The 23,928-nt window shown below is 44.7% G+C and overlaps 1 protein-coding gene across 1 annotated transcript; it reads right to left on the bottom strand.

Annotated features, from left to right (window-relative positions):
- Positions 1-7,196: 7,196 nt before the first annotated feature.
- On the bottom strand, positions 7,197-22,134 carry ndufa10 (NADH:ubiquinone oxidoreductase subunit A10). Its single transcript, XM_064326633.1, has 10 exons — positions 21,967-22,134; positions 20,899-21,067; positions 20,314-20,529; positions 18,926-19,012; positions 18,551-18,672; positions 16,088-16,167; positions 15,359-15,413; positions 13,572-13,657; positions 11,913-12,021; positions 7,197-7,490 (listed from the first exon to the last, which is right to left on the bottom strand). The coding sequence occupies exons 1-10, from the start codon at positions 22,039-22,041 to the stop codon at positions 7,422-7,424; spliced, it is 1,068 nt and encodes a 355-aa protein (XP_064182703.1). The 5' UTR covers positions 22,042-22,134; the 3' UTR covers positions 7,197-7,421.
- Positions 22,135-23,928: the final 1,794 nt, after the last annotated feature.

The raw sequence follows: 23,928 nt of genomic DNA, 5'->3' as shown, positions 1-23,928 counted from the left end.
ATTCTGGCCTCTTAAACCGCTTCAAGTTCTGCCGAAATGCCTTGGCACGTTTTCTTCTGAGATGAGCCAGATCTGGTTGTGTAGTGACAAAGGTGCTTCTGTTGTAATGTTCTCACAAGCTAAGTTTTCCAATTTTTTTTTTAACTTGTCTAATTGAAACAAGTGTTGTACAAGTGTTAACCATCTTAATGAAAACACTAATACTTAGTGCTGACAGATTAGAAGGATGCTAAACAAGTGGTTTTAAATAAAACAGTTTAAACTTACACACAGTATAGCTGAGACTGTCAACCTTCTTATATCGTCACTGATGTACCACCAGGGAAATGCGTGGCTTGTGAAGCGATATCAATTCCCGTGATGCCACTTATCTAGACAAAAAGCATTTGGAAACGGCTGTCTCTGAGGATGCTAGCGCACAAGGACAAACATGTGTTTGTTGCATTCCAAAGGTATACTCAGTCTGACATTCTAATAGAAAGCAAAGATATTGCTGTCAGTTGAATGTTTAAGTAGAAATTGTTACACTGGTCAGAAGCACAGAGTGAGGAAAAGGCTTCCCTTCCAGAACTGGCAAGGCTCGAATGTATAAAAAGTTCCGTCAGATGTTTTTATCATCCAAGACGTGGCCCAACCGCAGCATTATTCTCTGGCCTGTTTCTGATGTGCAGCTGTTTTTGTTGAGCACGTAGTGCTTCCTCTGCATCCTCTCCCCTCTTTTGTCATCTTGCCTGTCATATTTCTGGATTATTCTTGAAGTGATCTCTCCTTGAGCCCCCTCCCCCCCAAGTATCCACTCTCTCTCACCTCTGACATTTTATCTTCCTGTCAGCATTTTCTTCTCATTTCATCTGTATTAGACTGTGAATCTATGATACTGGAATGTGGGGGGAGCAAAAAAAGGGGGTCATTTTGTACGGGTGGGGGGAGTAATAAATAGCAGGGGGACACTTGGCGGGGGGGGTGCCTTATTCAAATTTGGGTAGAAATGATCAGCTAACATTTATTTTGTGCTCGAGGTGGAATTAACAATATCTACTCACTTAACAGATGGCCTTTCTGAGGCAAACTCATATTCTACATGCTATCCATTATTCAGCTGCATATTTACTCAATCTGATTGAAGTGTCGTGCCAGGCAGGCAACAGCAGTGCCCACCAGAAGGGATTAGAGCTCAGAGCCAAGTCAAATTGCACAGCTTTGGCTTCCCACCATGACAGATGTGATTTAGACAGAAGATCAAAAAAAATCTACAGTCAGTCCATTATCTGATATATGTCTGCATAAGGATGAATGGGTGTACATTTATGGGTGTGAGAGAGAAAGAAGGGTCCTTTAAAAAGCATGTCCCACTTCTCACTTTCAAACCTCTAAATCTTATTTTATGAAATCATTCATCGGGCTGGTCGGACATCAAATATGTATGCTTTCCACTAGCATAGAAATGAGAGGAACATGCATGATTCCATTCTAGGAAGCAATGCTAGAACTATGTCCCAATTTTCATGGGACCTGTAGTGGAAAATGGAGTCAGAATTTACTGTGATTCAAACCACAAATTATACTGTCATAAACAATTTCAGGTGATATTCTCTCACAAGGTGAGCTATTGGAAGTGCTCGGTGGACTTTTCAAGAAAAAGTCACAGTAACTAAAGTCTAATGATGGATTCATCAGGGATTCACATGGCTGGCATATGAGATGACAGAATATTCCTCATGAAAGATACAATTCAGCAAAACACTCATTTGAAAAATAGTCTTTGAGACACTCCATGGGGAAATGTTTTGAGATGCCTTGTATTCTGTATGCTTGATCAACGCCAGCACTACGGAAAAGCTTTTTCATTGAACACCTAAACTCTAACAGACAAGGCCTTGGCCAATGAGGGCCTTTGATATGTAGTGCATTAACAAAAGAGATAAGGAACTATGGGAAAACACTGAGGCAGACACACTGAAACGGGCCTCAAACCTTTCCATTTGTGAAATTTATGTGAAAATCCATTATTGTAACTCATTTCAGGAAAAAAAGGAAATGAATAAATGCATACTGTGACTCCCACAGGATAGACTGGGCCCAACTGCGGACAGGACCTCAATCCTATTTCAATGATAATTTCCTGTAGATTGGGTGTTTGAATGCAGAACATTATATGTAGGCTAAATATACCTTAAAGTGATACGTGTGCAAGGGCGTGTGTAATACTCAGTGTGTGTCCGCGTGTGTGTGACAGCAGGCCATTACTCTGCCTCAGTATGGGTGGGTTATCAGGTTATTGGTGGGCTGTCATTTTTTTATGCTCGGATATCAGGAGCGACACTATATTAAACCCCCCACAGCTGCTGTGGAGAGGAGAGAGGAAAACAGTCACAGCCAGAATCCACTGGCCTCATTCTCTCGCAGGCAAAGCTAGCTTAAACCGCATATTAACCGAGCGGCCTTTGCAGACACGATCACTGCAACGTTGTGTTATTTATTAGGTCTTCCAAACAATCCTCACGCCAACTTCCCACGAACTCCCTCTCCCCAGCCCACTTTGCATCAACAAAAGCTGATGGAAACACAGAAACGATACACGCTTAAGCACCAGTCCCCCGCAAACGCCTAGCCGAGTGCATGAATCAGATGTGCCGCACGAGGATAGCACCAAAATCCACAAGGGGTCCAGGAGAAGTCTGTAGAACGTTGTGAAGGGCTGTTAGCACATAGAGTCCCACACGGGAAGTTGACCCCGAAAGACTCGGATTCTGGGAATGCAGGAAGTGGCTCTCGGTTGCCTTATCCATCACTGTCGCCGCCCAGCTCTGTCCTCTGTGCTTTTGTACATCTGCTGTTCTCCCCGTTGGAAAACGTGCTGCATGTCTGCTCTCGGCCCAACTGCCAAGAGTATGCCAATTTTCACCTCCAGCGAATCTTCACTCCTCTCACTTTCATCTCAGTTTCTCACTTCCCGACAATTAAGAGCGAGAGAACGAGGAGGAAAACAGTTCCCACCGCATGTCCAACGGAGAGCACTTGTTAGAAAAGAAAGAAAAAAAAAGCTGGAAAAGCGAGAGCATAAACTCACCCACGCACTCACATCCACCCCTCTCGATCCCGTGTATGTAAATGTTCGCGTGACTCATTTTCTTATAATAAAAGCCCTTTGTAGTGCCTGTCATTTTTCTCTTCCTCCACCAGCTGTTCCAATCGATCCAGTCCTCCTCTTACCCAGCATGCCACCTGTCACAGACATTCCGTGTCACTTCCTGTAGCCTGGAATACTCCAGTGACTGAAATCAGGCAGGGATGACAGAGTTTTGCGTGCACTCTTGTAACAAAGGCCCTGTCAGTCAACATAATCCCCAGGGAAGGAGCATGTCCAGACTAGGGACATGAAGTCTAAACCACGGAATAAACGCCATCAAAGCAATTTCAAAGAGGTACAACAATTCTACTTTATCAACTATTCATGCGCAGCCTTTTTCCCATAAGCTGACAAATATGAAATAAAAATGATCTTTTATTTTTAACATCCATTATTGAACCATTTGCAACATCCTCTAAAACAGAAAGTGGATGCACTGCTCATAAGAACCTGCAATAACAGCTATCAGAACATGTGAACCTCCAGGGATATAAAACATTTATGCACCTGAAGCACAAATGTCAAAATAAGAGCTGTTTAATACAGTTCGCAGGATAAAGGATAAACATGACTAACTTTCATATACTCGGCTGTATAATTCAGCTGGAAACAGGACTTTTATCTGGAATGGTACAACAGTGCCCTCTTGTGAACAGAAGTACATCAGACACTCTTCTACCGCAGAGGCAACGGCGGAGGCGACCAGAGCCATGATCACTGAGTGATCTGTAATCAGATGGGTTTACAGTGCCCCACTGAGGACAAAAGTAAATAATACACGCTAAAACCCCATCTGTTAGAAAAACAAAAGAGCATCTCTTTATACCCACACCCAAATTGAACGCCTGTGCAGGGCAATGCAGAAATCACAGAGTTGCTAAATTCCCTCGAGGGTCTAGTGCTACCAGAAGCAGCTGGGTTACAGAGGACTTAAGCATGCGCAAAAGCAGGCTCTGAAATCATCCGCAAAGCTGAAGAGCGCTATAATTCCAGCCGCACAGCAGGTGACAGACCCACAGTAGCAGGAACCGCAGCTGGTCATTTACCTTCATTCCTCCTGGTCTTTCTCAGTCTGCATAGTGTGACTGAAGTGAGACTTCTGATGTTAAAATAAAGCAGTTCATTTTCTGGAGTGAATAAAAAAATATGCCTCCAGAGTTTGTACGTGTGCATTACTCAATTATTTTTCTAAATTACAGTTTATATTATTTTTGGTTGGAACTATTATCAAATGGCACATGTAACCTGAGGCTGCATTTAAGGAAAGAACCGCTGGTACAATATAAAGATGGATATTTATAATTGTGAATGAGTGCTACAAAAGTAATATGTCCATATATACAGCCTCTGGAAACAACATGGCTGGACAAGCAGCTTGAGTGTTAATTGGATTGTATTTTCTTGCTTTAAACCACACAACTTGCAAATGGCGTTTAACAGCCATTATAAAGTTAAATGGTTGTCAGAAACATCTCCAAGTAAACTAAATATCCTTCATCACACACAAAACTTGTCTGTACCAAGCTAAAATGTATACAAAAATGTCCCTTAAAGCCAAGAGTAGAGTGTGCTATTGTCAGTTTATTTCAAATGAACAAATATTCTGTAGCAATCTCCCAGCTGGAAACCATGACGACACTTGTTTCACACATTCACAAGCCTTCCACTTGTTATTATGTCTGTTTCGACAGATGACTATTGCGGGAAATTATGATCCTGCAAACATAAAAACATTTGTCACACAAAGTGAATTTATTATTGCTTTACCACCCTCAAGGCCACTGGCAGGCTCTCGTGTTGGCTACAACAATATAATTCAACTACAAGTTTAAAACCCTGAATTCATGGTATAAAAAGTTGCCAACAAAAATAATGCTGACATACTTGAAACCCTGCCCAAATTAGTTTTTTTTAAAATACATCTTACAATATGCATACAGAATACTCTGAGCACAAGATAGAAATGTTTGATCACTATAATTTAAATAATTGGCCTGAATTAATGTCACACAACCTAGGAAGTTGGTGTCTGGGGAGCATATAGTGTTATCACAGGAATTATCTGAGCAGGCTCCATATTCCTCGTTTGTGCGAACGTTCACTTGCAGTTGCCATTAGGGTTTATCAGTGCTGGTGATCTGGGTTCAATTATGGCAGAACAGACTTCTCCAACACACGAAAGAAGCCTAAACTAATCACTGCTCTCCGATATGCCGAGGGCTATTTGTGGAAACATCATCGTAGTACAGGAGGCCAAGTAATTAGAAACAAAACTGGACACCGCTTGGATCGAGACAGCATCAGCAGAGCTACAGAAATCCAATTTGATCCCAGTTTTCCGACCACATTATGGGGCTTGTTCAATTTTGCATACTTCTTAGTTTGTTTTTTTTTTGTCAAGAGAGCCTGAACGAAATTTAAACTGGACAGTTCATGACAGTTTGAACTCAGAAAAACAGCTCCGTATGTCTTTGGTTACCTTGAAGCTGCGGAAAACATGGACAATGGATACATTGGCATTGACGTGCATCTCGAAGAACAATGGGAAGTGACCGTTGGTGAGAAGAGGCAGAATTTTGACTCGGTACTACACACAATCAGAGGATGAGAATAGGCACACATGCTCCCATAAGAGATTTATCCATTTTTGTACCAGGGATTTTCTGTTGGGGACCCAGTGTACCATGAGTAAGGAACTGGGTTTGTAACCTTAAGGTCATAGGTTTGATTCCCGGGTAGGATAGTGCTGTTGTACCCTTCAGCAAGTTACTTAACCTGCATTGCGTCCGTATATACAGTACCCAGCTGTACAAATGGATGCAATGAAAATGCTACGTAAAAAGTTGTGTAAGTCACTCTGGATAAGAGCATCTGCTAAATGCCTGTAATGTAATGTAATGTACATGGGGTCAGAGGCAAAGTATAGGCCAGCACAGCATGGTTTGGGCCCGAGGCACATACTGGACTGAGGGAAAGGAAAACTCCCCTTTCTACCACCAACCAGAAGCTGAAAAACAGAAACCCGCTCTCTGCCACTGTCAACATTCACCAATGGCACCACTGACTCCGCCTTTTTATCCATTTATATTAAAATCAGTCATGCCTATGAACAGCCCCTGTTCACTGCTGCCCACCAGTCCAGTTTGGGAATCAGGAAGAGGGGGTTATATCGGATTTCCACGCGTGATACAAACCGGAAGCAGCAAGCTGCATTCGATGCCCCTCCGTTTGACCACAGCTTCTCACTGGAGCCTTAAATTGGGTAAAGGGCTGACAAAACATCTAAAGCCTGATTGCTACGGTCCTGTGGACTCAGCCCCCTATGGTAAAAACGAGCTGAGTCCCAGGGCTTCAACAATGCAATTTATACAATTACCAATGTGTGAAAATGCAGGACGGATGCAGACCAAATTGTTTCTCAGTCAATAAAAGGTCTATCCACAGTTGTTCGGGCGATTGTTACACGGCAACGCGACACCCTCTGGATCTCACTCAGGATTCCATTATCGCAAGTATGCGCAGCGCTGAGAATGATTTAATATCCGAACCAATTTTTCGTGACTAAAGGGAACCCAGCGTACATTTTTAATATGATTCTTCTGGACACGCTGGCACGTCTGAGATGAGGCAGAAGCCAAGACTACAGAACTTCAACAAAATGTCCTGCACGATGCCAGCAGGGACAAAACTATGAGAAAAAAGCTACACTTTTTTTTTTGTTCTCATCTAACATATGTCACTTCCCACACAATCGGGGTCACTGCAATTAAACTCGTAAATCAGAATACTCCACCATTTTTAGCAGAAAGTCTAGGTCAAACCGGGTTCCTCTGTTGTTTAAATTACATTGTCATTAATGTTTTATTCCAAGTTGAAATTAAATTGAAGTGGGACAGCACATGGTAAAGGAAGGACATTTTGAGTTCACAAATGTCCACAACCCCTAGTCCAACTCCATTATCCTCGATTTTAAAATAAGAAAACCATTAGACCTCATTTCTCAAATCCTTGGTGGCTCCCCCAGCCTCGAAAATCAGCTGAATTGATTAATTTCAAGGACACAACATTTCATTTTTTAATAAAGTTTTATATTTCTTTTAAGCGCACAATCAATGAGATATAACTTATTTGTTAACACATAGAACAGGATCAGAGGAAAGGAAAACCTGCTTGGCTCCAACCAAGGACCCAAAGCAGCTTTCCCACAATTGTTGTTGTTTGGTAAGTGGATTTATTTAAAGATGGCGGCCATGCCCCTGTGCTGTCCTGGTGCAGGTGTTTCATCTGCGTTTCACTTCAGCCAGATGTTCTTGTCCCCGACGTCCTCATTGTAACCGGGAGCGTACTGCTTTCCTGGGAGCTGCAGACAGGACAGAAAACAGAATTCAGCATTGGGGCCCAACGGAGGCTTGAACATTCAGATTCATTTTCCCCCGACAGGCTAAAGACCATGCATCTAGCCCACATCGCTGAACACGGCCATGAACCAGGTGCGGCTGACGGACAGGACGGCCGGTACTGCGGGTGCCGTGGACCGCAGCGGGCATGGAGGTCAGAGCCTTAAAATCACCGGGCATCAGCTGCTGACCCCCCCCGCTCCCCAATCAATGGGCTTCACCCTTACCGCCGCTCGGAGAGAGAGCGAGGGGCTCGCCGCAGAAGGATTTATCGCCGGCGTCCGTTTTATTTTCGAGCGATAAAAACGGAATGAACATCTGCTCGAAGGCCCGAGAGCCGCGTCTGCCAGAGGCCCCGGCTGAATTACGAGGAGCGGGGTTGATTTAGGGCGCGGCGGAGCTCCTTCCCGGCTGATTTGTGGCGTGAAGCGGTGTCGACGCGTCCCGCGCGTCACAATTCGGGGCACGCTTTATCCTCCGACTGCCGTCGCCGCTACGATATCGCCGACGGAAAAAAAAAAAAAAAACGTGTGAAAACCCATTTGTATTCTGGAACGTGAAGGCCTACACGTGCAACTGACAAGAAAGTAATGAGGAGAAAGCGAGTTTCAGAATTAGACCGTTTGTAGCCATTTCAACTCTCCGTAACTCAACAGTCCTGTCAGGTCAATAAAATAATTATATATACGGTACAGGCCAAAAGCATTAGGCTACCTGTGGTTTTAAAAAGAAATAAAAAAATGTAAAAAAAAAAAAACTTTAGGCAGAGAAATGTAATGCATTAATTTTATTAATCGTGTGCATTAACTTTGATACTCCTGATATACAATGAGCTCCATAATATTTGGGACGAAGACATATTTATTTCTTGAATTGGCTCTTTACGTCACAATTTTAATCAAACAATTCACGTGGTTTAAGTGAAGATTCCCAGCGTTTATTAACATTTTAATACATTTTGTTTTCACCATGTAGATATTACACTGTTTTTTATACACAGCTCCCCCACTTCAGAGTACAATAATGTTTGGGACCAATGACTTCACAGGCGTTTCTGCATAGTCAGGTGTGTTGCAACAAAGGAGTTTTTCAAAGCCAAGTGCGATACATACGCTGAGGGTACAACTTATGGCTACTAGCCCTCGAAACAAGCAGAAGATATGGGTGGCTGCAGTGCAGGCCTGGCAGAGCATCACCAGAGAGGATACTCAGCACCTGGTGATGTTTTTGGGTCACAGGCTTCAAGCAGTCACTGCATGCAAAGGATATGCGACAAAGTACTAAGTATGACTCATTTACATAACAATAATATGTCGCAAACATTATGGTGACCTGAAATGGGGAGCTATGTTTAAACTTTGACCACATTTGAATTTTTTGATTACAAATGAGAAATTTTGCAGTATAGAGCCAAATCAAGAAAAAAAAATGTCTTTGTCACAAACATTATGGAGTTCACTGTGTGTGCGTGTGTGTGTGTGTGCGTGTGCATACATGTATGTATGCAGTATGGACTGGATGGTTTATGAGAATTTATCCACTGTGACCGAAGCAGTCGCTAAAAATTTCACAGCTCCTCACAGTCAATAGACCAGTTGGCGATGAATAGCTTTTTTGGCAGGGGTTTCGGCAATATGAGGGTTCATATTTTGGGAGATACCATGCATGGATACTGGGCTAAAATCCAGATTCTCCTCTACAGAGATTCCCTCCGTCATAGTCGGCACCCGACTCCCTCAGTTGGAGCCCACCCCAGCTGATTACATGCTACCGTTTACGCATCATTTGACACAATGAAAAATACAAATACATGAAAAACAACAATAAAAGTGATAACCTCAAGGCTACACTGCGCTAATGCTGCCATAACAGCACTGTAAGGAACACAAGCCCTACGCCTCAGAGGTATCTGAATCTGCTGGAGGACCGTTGCTGCGTTTCAATGCTGGAAAACAAACAAAAAAATAATAAATGAAAGCCTGCAGTCTGCTTCAGGTTTTCCACTCGCACCGTTCCAGGAGTGGTCCTGGCCTGCTGGGAAAAGTAAATTCTTTAAATAGCCAATCGTGTCGTTCCGTTTCTTACGGTCCATAAATAAGGATGTTCGGCGAGAGCGCGGCGGCTCTCGTCTCCGATGAAAGGCTTCGCCGAGATCTCCCGCCGCACGCCACCGGCGCGCGGGGTTACCGAGTCGTCTCCGGTTCGGCCGCTGGGCAGGCTCCGCCGCTGGAATTCCCTGGCAGGCGGGGCGCCCGCTTTTTCCGCACTCGGCTATCTGGCGACGGCGGCCAAGTGCTTTTCCCGTAAGTAAGTGAGGAAGGACCACCCGCTCGGCTCTGCCTCATCGAACCCTGGACCAGAGACCAGGGGAGGCGGGGAGGCGGGGGGGCGGCTGGGCTAGGCCCCGAGTAAGCCAGAGCTCATCTTTCTCAAACAAAGTCACGGAATAATCCAAAAGGCAAACTGCAACTAGCCATTTGGCAGACATTTTCAGCCAAAGCGATTTAACACTCCAAGCAACAGGCACCAGAGCTAAAGACAGGCAAAGTTACGATCAAACCGGTGCCACTGTTTACAGGCATTTAGCAGACGCTCTTATCCAGAGCAACTTACATTGTATCCAATTATACAGCTGAATATATACTGGAGCAATGCAGATTAAGCACCTCGCTCAAGGGTACAATGGCGACCTTTAGGTTACAAGACCAACTCCTTAGCCATTATACTACGCTGCCGCCACCATGAAGAATGATGACCTAAAGCAGTGGTTCTCAGCTTTTTCTGATCCAGGAACCCCTCCCCTAGGCCCAAAGGCTTTCAGTGGACCCCCAATATAAATTAAAAAGGGTTATATTTTAAATAAGATTTTTATCTATTGAAATGTTTTCCCAAATCTATATATACTCATTGCACCTCCAGTCTGGCCAGGGACCCCCTTATCTTCAAGGACCTCCAGGGGTCCACGGACCTGTTGAAAACACAGGATCCAAAGGCACGAATGTTGGGAGGAAAGGGTTCATCGGGTGGGCCGGTACCATCAGCGGCCCGGTATGCCAGCGTAAGTGATCTGAACCGTACGAGGGCAGCCGGGGTGGGCACAAACTGAGCGTCACAGCTGAATTCCGCAGGGCCGAACACCAGGCAAGCAGCAGTGTTCCGGATCAGCTGTGCTAATACACGATCACATAAAAATAATCACGCGCCCTAAAGAGAAACTGGGTCTTAAAGGGGACGGCGCTGCATGGTTGACTTCCTTTGAAAAGAATTCACCTCCTTTGAATCGCTGACTTTGGATTTCCTTCGGATTTACATCAATTAAAGCAGTCCTTCTCTGCTTCTAATGAATTAAAACCTGTGGGTGGGGAGGGGGTGGGTCATGTCTGTGCTCTGCAGGGACACAGATTGAGAGGGTGTGTCCCTCGTAGGGGGGTGGGCTGGGACCAGGGAGCCTCGGCTCCCCTTCACGGCTGTGAGCTCACTACACGCCCCAGTATTTGCCCTGATAAGGCCCAGGTTCCGCACACAGCCAATCAGAACACCGGCTACAACAAGAAACTAAAAACAGCCTGATTAGCAGGGCAAGGGAACAAACCCGCTCTCCCGCCAACACCACCCCCCCTCCCTTCAGTCTATATCCTTCCAAGCCCCCAAACCCTACCCCAACCCCAATTTCAAAAGAAGGGCTTCACAAAAACTGAGCCACAAGCGATAGGCGTTATTAATATTATATACCCGCCCTGATTAAGTTGCAGCCTCACAGAGCATTTGGCACACGGGTTGGAGCTGACAGAGAGAGGACCGTTGGAACCAGTCATCAGCAAGGCCAACTGCCTGACATTATACTGGGATTCCTTACACTGTTCAAATGTACGTTAATAGTTCAAATACCATATAAATGTCAAAAAGAGTGATCGTTTAGGTTTTTTTTATTGTTGTACACTTAAATGAGCATGCAGGTAAAAGCTGAAGTGTGGAAAAGCACGCATACCGCATCACAGATAATTTGCGAGTAGGTATCAGTGCGTGAAACTGAAAACAGGGTTTCAGCTGAAGGAAGACTATGGGCGGGCGTGCAGCGAATGACACTAATGAGAAAAGCTTGCCTCAATCGCACCACCCATCCCCCTCTCCCCTCCCGCCCGTCTCTCCGAATTCTGCTTGCAAAGAAACCCAAAGGAGGACCTCTATGATTTCCATCGCGCACCCATTCAAGGGCGCCGTCTGACTGGGGGAAGTCTGGACCGGTCTGGGGGGTGGGGGGGTTAACCCACAGCCACTGGCTGCCCTAACCACCCCTTTGCCATCATGGCCGTCCCGCGATAGGAAACACGAGCACTTTGCGCTGCTCTCTTTAGCCTGCCCAGTGCGGGACGGGAGAGACGTACCGACTTGTAGGCGTAGTAGGTCTCGTCGTATTCGTGAGCTCCAATAGTCACTTCGGGCAGGAAGTGAGGGATGCATGTGAGGTCAGCAACCTTCTGCTTGTCTTCAACCCTGGAGAGAGAGAGAGAGAGAGAGAGAGAGAAAGAGAGAGAGAGAGGGATAGTTAAAGGGATAGTTCACTTTCTCTGACCTTCAAGCAATTCCAAAATATAACTTGTACAGAAACACTTTCTCCAATAAAAATCTGCAACTTCTGTAAATATTCATTTACTGTCACTGCACATAACCGTCTGAGCCAAATTGAACACACGCACTAAAACTGAAACGGTACCAAGAAACACCCAGAAAGTGAGCAATCGCTTAAAATTGCACAGTCGCACTGAGGCCTCGCAGCTCCCCGAGTCCATATGTGGCTCAATCTGTCCTGTCGGGAGAAAGTGTGAACTCCGAAACGCAGCAGTGCGTGTCGCGCGACTTCCAAAACCGACAGCGGCGGGTCAGCCGAGGTCAGCATCGCGCAGCATCATGTAGGAATAATTTCATCATCTCACCAGCCAATAGCCGAAAAGGAACAGAAAATTCCAGGACCGTGACAAAAGCATTGATCGGGGAATTTATGGCCGAGGAGTCCAGGCCTCCGAGAGGGAGAAGTTTGGTTAAGAAACGCGAGCTTGTTTCTCCTCCCTCCAAAGCCCAAATAGCTTCAATATGAACGATCTGAGACGACTCAGCTCCAGCCATTATTCAGTCTGCAAAGTGGCCCATTAATCTCCCCGACCTCTTTGAACGCTGAAGGAACTGGACGCGTCTCTGGTTGCGTGGAGCGGGGGAGGGAGGCAGGGCGGCGTGATTCATCGTGCTCGGGCCCGGGGCGCGTCCCAACACAAGCACCTCCGCCCCGCTTCGGGTTATATACCGACCCCGCCTCCATCTGAGTCCCGTCTCGCCGGGTCCGTCTTCTGATCCGCTCGATCCGGAGAGTTGAATTCAAACCCGGGCCCGGCGGAGCGCCAGCAAACGTCGTGCCAAGGAAAACGCACGCCTCAGCCGGAACGCCGACCACACGACCGCCCAGCACAATTTGATGGTTGATCAACATCATTTTAGTCAAGCACGCCTGTCAATCATCCGCTCCCTACTAAGGTGTATAGAATTGGAATCAGGTGCGGAGGGGAGGGGCTTCCTGCCCTCCTTCCAGAAACAATATTTTACCAGTTAGGAGCTATAAAGGCAGCCACTGAAACGCACGGGCTCAGAGTCAACTCAGAGTCTGTACGTGTGGTAAAGTCGACCTGGAGGAGCACGGGGCCCGTTACGAGAGGGGTCATGAACGCAAGTTAACTCCCAAACTCATCTGCAGCTTTTGGGGGGGGAAGAGAAGAACGTACTGAAAAAACGGGGGGGGTGCACAAACAGGAAGTTCTACAGAAAGCTGCATACGGTAAGGTTTTTTTTCCCCCCATTGGAGGCATCTTTCGACCTTGAGGGAACCTGCCAGATGCATCGACATGATGCAAGGAGATGTAAAACCACGTTTCTATGCCAGTTACGCCAGATAAACCGGAGTAAATTGGTAACTGAAGAAAGACTAAATGGTGCCCGCAAGCACAGGGACGCGAGACGGGACCAGGTTTCCCCACAGTTCATCCGAAGATACTCACAGCATTCGCAAGTGGTGGAAGGAGACATCATCCTGCTCTGGCCATGGTCCCTTTTCAAACTTCAGGTACTCTATGTCTTCCACCACCTGGAGAGGAACGAAACACCCGAGAACGCTGAAGGTGGTGATCGCGCGACGGAGAACCGCCTGTCTGCTACTGCACAAACACGCAGACGCAGAGCCATGACTGTAACCCAGAGCTGGAACCTTTCGTCTGAAGCCAGCTCCTTTTTAATTTGTAATTGCTAAACTGCCTGGACATGAGTTTGCACATTTTTTCCCGGGGTGTGAGGTGTGTGTTTGGGTGGGGGGGGACATCGGTTTCCATGCTAGTTTGAGTCAGCCAGACCATTCGTCATGCGAGTGTTGGGAAGGAGGGAGGGGGGGGCACACCCATAATCAGCTGCAGATGAACAAGACCTCCGCCTGCCAAGGGAGAGAACTCCAGGCCCTCAGAACCAGTGCTAAGAATAACAGGCTGTGGATGGGTTGGCCCTTAAGGGCCCAAAATGGGCCCGCAGATCTCTGGATCCGGATCTGCTTGGGTGGTGGTTTGTCGCCTGGTCACCCAAGAAAGTAGTTTATGGCGTTCCGTGTCCCGACTACACCTGGTCCCATGTATGTATGTATGTACTGATAAATGACCAACAGACGTGCTTTATTTTTGGTTTAAATTCACAATAAAAAAAGTGCTGTGCCAATTCCCTAGAGCCTTATACCCTGATGACCAGAAAAGAACTGAAAAGATTACTCAGGGAGACCTGAGGTAAGTTTTACAAAAAAAAAAATCATGATTAAAAAAAACATGGATTTCTAAATAGCTTAATTAAAAACATTTACCACAACAGTAAAACAAATGCATCATTAAACCTACTAATAGTAGCTCAAAGGCCCTACGTTTACATCCTAAAATGTTTTCAGGAATTAATCAGAAGAAAAACTGTTCGGCTGAGAATCAAAGCCTTGGCTAGGCACATTTAGCCCTTTCCATTAAAAAAAGGCTGGCAGATGTGCAGAAGTCAATCTACTCTGTTCCGACTTGGAATGGGCAGCCAATCCAGATATTGAGGGCAAGTAAAAATCACTAAAATAACTGTTCCCTGGATGTTTCCCAGCTGTTCAACAGTCTGCAACAGTGAACTGAAGAGACTTCCTCACAGTGACGTGCACAGCCATTTTCTAGCAGCTGAGAGGTTCTGCTGATTACCTCACTTGTGTTGGCGAATCAAGTTAGCTCTGCCCAATGTGACCCACAAACCGTTCTACTGCCTCTGTAGACAACTGGCTGCAAAGTACTAAAACTACAACTCCCAGAACGCACAGCACATTTATACCTGGTTATGCTTGTGGCCTTGGAAATGTCTTGAGTTTGAATTGTGCAAGGAGGAAAATTACATGGAAAATTATGGTTGTGTGGTCTGAGAAGCAAAATTGTAGAATCATTTGTGTGTCAGTTCATTTGCCCCACTTTAAAATAATGGATCTAACAGCGATGTCCAGGCAAAGGCGATTAACCACGCTAACTAAAAACATTGCTTTTTTAATTATAGTAATTAACAGTCAAATTACTTTAATATGCTTACATTGACAGTTTTCAGGAATGTTTCCTGATTAAATGACTGTAAAAGCAAACAGGAAACACTGCAACTTTTACTGACATGATCATTCACCTTATATTGCCATATACTGCAGCATCACTTTCAATAAAAAGGGTTTTGGATAAACCAAGTGAGCAAAGAGAATCAGAGGCAATACTCCACAGCTTGTACAGTACTTTGGTTGACTCACCTTCTCAATATCCTGTGCTTGAACTGCATCATAGGCCAGTACCTCACAGTGCTCACTGGGGAATGAAAAGACAGTGTTGTGCAAAGGGAACGTCAACTAGCACTGGCACTGAACCCACAAAACCCCTTCAACAAATGTTATGTTCAGGCACTGTGTTTTGCAACAGTGTTGTGGCAAAGTTGCTGTGTGACTTTGAGTGTGCCTTTCTGGTATATGCACTATCTGCATCAACTTACAAGAGCTTAATGGGAAAATTGTGCTGTTACAGTGTGTACACAATTTGCACTGAGACTGGCAGTTGAGTCACTCTTTCAGAACTAACAAATACAGCATCCAATTTCCAGGCTCCCAGAACATGGAAACTCAAACACCATCTCAAATGCAAATATGTCCACACAGTAATTAATATGCTCTGAAAAGAAAGACCCTTGAAAGTAATAGTTAACTTATGTTTTTTGAATTCAAGTTTTAGTGGACATTTTCAATTTTTTTGTGTGAAAATTTAGAAATATAGATCGAGAGGGCGGGGCAGGGGTTTGTTATTGCATAGAGGGAGGGAAGGAGGGAAGGTGGGAGGTGGCCAGCTCCCACTTTGAAGCTGCTTGAAGGCTTTTAAAGGTGCAAGACCTGAGGCGGGGAGTTCCTCCGCTGCCCTAACCTCGACCGGCCAACATCCAAATGGGATTAGACCTTAAAGGAGACAGATACCCCCTCCCCCCTCCCTCTTACCTGATTTTGGGAAGGAAGGACTTCTTGTAGGCGTCCTCGATGCTCTTCAGATAGGCCAAAGGGACATTCTGCAGGTAGGCCTAGACAGGAGTAGCAATAGACTTCATTCACTGCAGCGGTTTTTATTAGTGTAACGCACAGCACAAACACACACACAGAAATAAACCAAATGAAATAAACTAAACAAATAAAAAAAGGTGTTCTTGCTACACCTCTGGGCACGTTTCTTATAAGAGCTTTGCCATAAGCCAAGCTGTCCCGTTAGATTTTTGAAAAAAAGTGTTGGTTGACAAAACGATCTTAGAGATTGAAGAGAGGCCTATATTGTAACTGAAAGCGGGGGCCGGGGTATAGTGAGGTAGCGAAAAAATCTCTCTAAAATTAGAACAACGCGCATTCAGCACTGCGGCCCAAAGCAGGGAGGAGGCCTCGGTCGGCCCCGCTCCGTCTCCCGTGTGCTGTGGGGGGGGGGGGGGGGGGGGCCTCGTAGCGGCGCAAACGGGAACGAGGCGGAATCTTCCCGGTAAAGGTCTCGTGCCCGTCGGGAGATCGGTGGATCCAAAAATCCGAGCGTGTGACTCATCGTCCACAGTCAAAAACACTTGTACGAGGCTGTGGAAAAAAAGCCCTAAGTTTCCAATGGGTCCAAGTTTAACCAGACTTTCCCGCTCTTCTGCGCAAACAATAACCATGCACACACGCACGCACAGGCACGCGCGCAAACACACAGTCATGCACACAGGCAAACATCGCAATGCAGGCACGTTCATTTGTATACACACACACACGCACACACACAAACAAATACACACAAGCACAAACACGTTCATTTGTGTACACACACACACACACACACGCACACACACACGCACATACACACACACGCACACACACATCTGCTGCTAATTACGGGAACACGCCGGCCAGCCCTCAGAGGTAAGCAGGAATTCAGGACAGCAGTGAGAAGCAGAGCACGAGACGCTTTTTTTTGAACGCGTTCGTGAGTGACGCGGGGCAGCCCAGTGGTGACCGCGAGACACCGCCCGGTAAACAGGACGGCAGGGACCCCGGTCCCCGCGTTTCGGCGAGCGGTAGCTAAAGAATTCGACTCCCCAAACGGAAACTTCCCCTTTCTTTGAACGTCCTCCAACGTGAAAACTTGAGAAAATGATTGCATTACTCCTGACGATCGGTCAATTGGCTGATTACGGGGCCCCATCTAAAAAAAAAAAAAAAACCCCAGCAGACTACACCCTCACGCAGGCTACGTTGCCAAAATATGCACTGGTGTAACTCATTCGGAATTTTCAGATTTTCTATCAGATGGTCCCATTTAATAATGTCATTTTTAATCACATTTTCTCCTGAATTCCCCATTTAAGAGGACCTTAAACTTGTGGGGAAGCGAGCCCAGCTTGGAATTTTATTATTTAAAAAAAAAAAAAGAAACCAACTATGGTTTCCCCCTTTCCCCAGCTTCTCGCTCCAAAGCTCTCAGTTGGACACAGGCACAACAGCCCTAAACGGCTAGTGAACAAACGCCTGATGTGTCCAAGCAAACACTTTCCCTGAGTTTGCTTTCCCACTGTACTGCCCTTAAAGATTCCTGACCGTTTGGAAGGAGCTGTATGCTGATCTTCCAGATGTTCCCCTCTAACGCACCAACTAAACAACTTTGACACATGATAAACTTATCAAGGTCCATTTCCAAAAGAAGAGGATATGGAACAAGACAGGCAGATAACAATTTCAAAATGTTCTAATATAACAACCTCTCAGCAGCCATTGTTCTGACGTTGCCCCCTTTTCTCCCCAATTTGGAATGCCCAAACCTGCTGACGACCCGATGCTCACGGAAACCTCCGCTGTCCATTTGGGAGAACGCAGACATCATGCTGCCACTTCTTAACAAACCGCAGTTTGCGAGTTAGGCCCATGCAGATATGTAGACAGTGGAAGAGGCACATGGGACAGGCAAAATTGCGGGCACCCCAATCGACCGAGCGAGAACCGCTGGTGTGCAATGAATGGGTGTTGTGATCTCAATCAGCTGAAACGCTGAGGCAAGCCCAGTTAGGAACCATGGGACATGGGAACCGAACCTGCGGCATCTGTGATACCAGTTCAGCTCTCTAAGTGCAATGCCACGCTAACAGACTGAATCTGCATAACACATTACATTACATTACATTACATTACATTCATTTGGCAGACGCTTTTATCCAAAGCGACGTACAAAAAAGTGCATTTCATTTAATAACAACCAACTCTAGTCACAAGACTTCTGAAACAAGGGCGTGAGTGTGGAACAGGCTGGTGAACTGTTCAGTGCAGACAGCATTTCTTCGCTGGTCACACATCCCCCAGTACATTCAGCAACAGCACTAAGTGAAGAGGTACAGGGGTGCGAGTTCACAAATCCCACCACTCTTGCCACCCCTGGGGAACCAGCATGTGACCCACCTTGCCCGTCTGCTTAATTTTCTTCTGTACGTCCTCAGCCGGGACGTCCACATAGATGACCAGGTGAGGGGGCAGGAACTCACAGATACTGATGTTTTTGATTTCATTGTAGTGGTCCACACCTATAGAAAATAAAAGACAAAAGGGAGTAAATCTCTGCAAATGGTATAGAATCTGTTCCCTACATAATGTACAGAGGTAAATTCATCTCTATCGCTCTTTATGTGTATGGTGTGGAGTTCCTGTTCCTCTATATAATGTACACAGAGATTAATTCTTCATGAATAGCTTTGGGTTTCACTCAGCAACCATTAATGGCTGCTCCACCTGTAACCTCATCATTCGCCCTCCTCCACCCGCGCAGCCCTCACTCACACTGCTTCCGGATGTAGCCTCGATTGGCCATTGCCTCCAAGAAAACCATGTCACTGTATGGGGATCGCTCCATGATTACTCCTTGACCTGTGTGAACCAAAGAGTGGAGAATTTTGTAAAGGTTTGGTACATTAACTTGTTCCGGTCAATGGATGATTGGTATGGCATATTTACAATGAGCACCATAACGTTTGGGACAGACTTTTTTATTTCACTCTGTACTCCACAATTTAAGATTTGTAACCAATTCATATGTGGCTAAAGTGCAGATTCTCAGCTTCCATTAAATGGTACTTTTATACACTTTGGTTTCACCATGTAGACATTACAGAAATTTTTATACACTCCCCTTTTCAGGGCATGATAATATTGGAACAGGTTTCTGATTAGTCAGGTGTGGTCAATTGTTTACTCAGTACAGGTTTAAGAGCTTTCAGTACCAAGTCTTGATTCTAGGCTTTAGACTGCCTTTCAAGACTGTTATTGGCTTGAGATACAACAAGCTGAGAAATAAAATAATTAAGTCAGAGACATAGGCCAAACCTTACACTTCAACTGTTTGGAACATCATTAAGAAAAGAATAAGAGCTTGGCAATTGCAAAGGGCCTGGTAGGCTACAGAAGACCTCTCCAGACAAGGACTGAAGAATTCTCACCGTAATTAAGAAAAGCTCCCAGACACCTGTCTGACAGATCAGAAACTCTCTTCAGGAGGCAGGTGTGAATGTGTCAGTGACTACTGTTTACAGAAGACATCACAAACAGGAAGATGCAAAAACAGGACGGCCAAGTTACAGTTTGCCAAGAAGTACCTACAACAACCGGCAGAGTACTAGAAAAAGATCTTGTGGACAGATGAGACCAAGATTGACTTGTTTAACCCATCGGTTAAACATGGTGGTGGGAGTGTTGACAAGCACAACCTGAAGATGGCTGCAGGCTTGGCAGAGCATCACTAGAGAAGCTACTCAGCCCCTGGTGATGTCTATGGGTCACAGACTTCAAGACGTCATTGAAAGCAAAGGATATGCGACAATGTACTAAACATGACTACTTTCATGTACAAAACATGAATATGTCCCAAATGTTACTGTGCCCTGAAATGGGTTATTTATAAAAAGTGTTGTCAATTCTACAAGGAGAAACCAAAACGTATAATAACACCCTTTAATAAAAGCTGAGAATCTGCACTTAAACCACAAGCGAACTGTATTTAAACATAACATGAATGGCTCAAAGCTTTCCGCGAATTTACCTTGGAATCCGCACAAAACATTTTCAAAAACATCAGATCCTGTAATTACAGTACATTTCCAATGAAGCGCTAACCCTCCATCTTACAAGCTCAGTCTCAGTTGCTCCTGCACGACGTGCTACTGCTTTTCTACCTGTGGTGAGCAAGTGCTCAATTGCATCAGCGTAGTGCAGGGTCCGGACATGGTACATCCAGGACTGTAGCCGGTACGAGTTCCCGTCTGCGGACATGGGGTCGGTGTAGAACTTCTCAAGGCTGCAGTTCCCGTTGAAGCGTGAGTCAAGCAGCTCTTTCTCTCCCGTCATTTTGTCCAGGTAGTGAATGTCGGGCTCAGACACGTACAGCATCCCTGTATCGATAGCAAGGTATCGATCGTTTTAAGTGCAAACTGAACAGACACATGGATATATACAAGACAGATTAAAACGTGTACCAGCAGATGGCAACTGTTGAGCGCGTAACAACGCTGAAAATGTTCAAAACAAAGCAATCAGTGATTCACAGGGATGTAAGTAGCTCCCGATGCCCAACATTTTGAGTGACTCCAGGTTTGTGTTTGAAATCGAAACAGTCCACTGGTATGCTCACCTATTTCTAGTAAGACCTGGAGTGGCTGAAAAGGGTATGCAACAGCAGTTTTATTACCATCTCTAAATCAGCAAACAGTAACAGGAGGACTTATTAACTTCTTCATTAACTGTTGTATGTTGGTATTTACCCAGCCTGTCAGCCAGCTTTTGCGCTAGAGCCCCTTTCCCTGAAGCTAGATTGCCATCGACGGTGATGATCTTGCTGTTCTTGTTGAACCTGGGGGTGGTCCTCTCACCCAGTACGTAAGCCCACCACCCATACTGCAGGTTGCTGGGGACGCCAGAGTGGATCCTGGACTGGAAGACAGCCGAAACATATAGCAGGTTAGCAGCCATTGCATGAGCCATTGGTTATTCCAGTACATAACTGGTTACACGAAACGTGACATACTAGGATAGGCAAATACCAGCTTTACAAAGAACGCACAAACAAGGTTGGTTGTTCGGTTATTATTATTTTGCTTTGTCACACGTTAGTTCGCAGTGTCAGATACCACCGACTAGCGTGCTAGATGGCCAACTAAACAGCTGACGTTGTCGTAAAATTTCTTCTGACCGTTAATCTACTAATTATTATCATCTGACATGACTACATTTTTATTTGCTTTATGGACAGATATGACTGCAAGCGAATCTAACGGCGTTACCCTCGCAGCACTTTCAACACAACGTCTGTGTTCTGCGCCAACCCTTCACGTGAATCCGCGATAGGTGATAGGAACATATAGACCACATATAGACCAGTGAAAATCACCCATACATATCAACTAACGTTAGCCATCTCAAAACAAGCTCGTTTAGAATTACATCGTTAGTGAAATGCAGTTGTCAGTGTGATGCATTGTGGCATCTAGCTAGTCAATCGTTTTGAACGAAGGTACCTTCCTAATCTACCTATCGACTGCTAACTATAGCAAAACCACCGTTAACTCACAAAAATATACCCTTTATGACATCCTAAAAAGACAATTTGCTGGCCCGACCGAAGACTCATTTGGCCCAATTAGCTATATGATTTGCTTGCTGGCTAACCGGCAACAGGAGTAGCTAACCAACCCAGGGTAACCTGTACTGGGTAGCTACTTGTTTTGATGTCCTTGTACAGGCATTAATATCGCCAGTTAGCTAAGCTGCAGAGGCCAACCCCATCCAAATGACGAAGAACATTTTTAAGAGCACATATAACGAGGTCTTACCGTGGGCACCGCAGATCCTGCTCTGAAGGCGGTTGCACCCGATGGGATTAACAACCGAATAAACCGTAAAGCCATTAATTTTATCCCTAAAATGTCAAACACCTATTGCTCCAACCTGACCCCAAAATTCGCCCTCCTCCTCAGGACGACGAAATCATGCGCAATAGGGTCCTTTCCTTCTAATTTGTCGATTGTATATGACGTCATTATGCCAAATAAAATGCCTGAACAAGTGTCGCCCGTTATTGTGTTGTAAACCAGTTGAGTAAGAAGTGAGTATCCTCCAGAAACCGACACGGGAAAATCATATGCATTTGGTCGTCGTATACACAGAAAGCGAAAATTTTCAATTTCTCTCAGAAATAAGAAACTGGCAACCATGTTTGTTTGTGTTCTCTTTGTCCAATAGATGGTGCTACACCTCCTTATTTTATTTGACTTACTTTTATACTGCGGTACCTTCAATGTTCAGGCCTTTGTCCAATGTCCGAGGTAACTGTTCCTGGAGACCCTCTTTATATATATATATATATATATATATAATATACATTTTTTTATTATTTATTATTATTTATTTATTATTATTTTTTAAATATATTTTAATATATGTATATAAACAAATTTAATTTGATGAATGAGGTGGTGACTAGACCAGCATTGTATAGCAGGACACTGAACTGATTCTTGAAAAAAGAAATTCAGAGAACGGTGATTGGGGGTGGTTAACCTGGCTGGGATTTGAACCAAGGACCTTTTTGCTGTGAGGCTGCAGTGTTACCCACTGTAGCGCTGTAGATTTTTAAATTATTATTATTATTTTATATATATTTTTTGAACATGCTTCACAGAGCACAAACACTTACCTTCTCTTTCCCAGACCAGTTCTGTCTGGATTGATTGAGGAAGGAGAATTTATGATGGCATCACAAGAAGAGGTTGAAGAAAAACATGGCACACGTTTATCTAACAGTGATTTATTTCGCTTGATTCCAGTGTGAGGGGAAAGGAACACTTTCTGAGTTTCATCTATTTCCAGTCACCACTCTTGGCTTGATGCAACATGTTGGAGCCCTGGAGGCACCAGCAGTACAGTATAAAGCTTCAGAGAAGCCAGGAAAACCTCAGACTGTAAGTCTGTAGTACAGTAAGGGTAGCATGAACTTTTAGTAAACCATATTATTACTACATAGTATTGCAGTAATTAAAACCATTAACACAATCTCCATGTAAGAAAGCAGAATATTTTAAATAGCACACATGGTTGTACTAGTTATTGCTCATCTGACTGACAGGAGCTTACAAAACTGTCTTTGGCCCGGCAGCACATACAGATGCTGCAGGGTATGGCAATATTCAAATTGTGTTCACCCAGGCCAAGCACCATTTGTAACAGTTCCACATGAACTGCCTGCTAGGCTTTGCATCAAACATTACAAGAAGCCAACGTAATGCATTTTTTAATGCTCTGGACATATCACCTTTTTTTAAAAGCAAAGATGTTCACAGGGGAAAATTTTATTTGAGTACTTGCCAAGACATGGATTGCAAAATCTTGCAAAGTCTAAAGAGATAAAAGGAAGTGGGGCACACCTCGCAAAACAATTTACATGCAGAAAAGAAAACATTGAGCAACTTTAAGACATTTACAACTTTGGATGATGCATGATTTCTTATGATAAACAATTATTTTAAAAAGCATCATAAAATAAATCCCAAGATGATTTTTTGGAAGGACAAAGGCTATTAATTTCTAAGTTTTGATACTGGAGTGTGGACATACAGTATAGTAAATAGTAAAGCAATGTACTGTAACTGCAACAGCTGCTATATCTACATTTTCCGGAAAGAAATGCTGCATTATTGAATATTAACTCATAATTTCAATATAAGTTTAAACATCATCATTCTCACAAAAGGTGTTTGTATAGACTTAAATGTATTTAAGAGAGATTATTTGAGTTT

This window comes from Anguilla rostrata, chromosome 3, assembly GCF_018555375.3.
Source record: "Anguilla rostrata isolate EN2019 chromosome 3, ASM1855537v3, whole genome shotgun sequence".
Taxonomy (NCBI): Eukaryota; Metazoa; Chordata; class Actinopteri; order Anguilliformes; family Anguillidae; genus Anguilla; species Anguilla rostrata.
The sequence above is the reverse complement of the archived record's forward strand: the minus strand, read 5'-3'. Positions and strand labels throughout refer to the sequence as shown.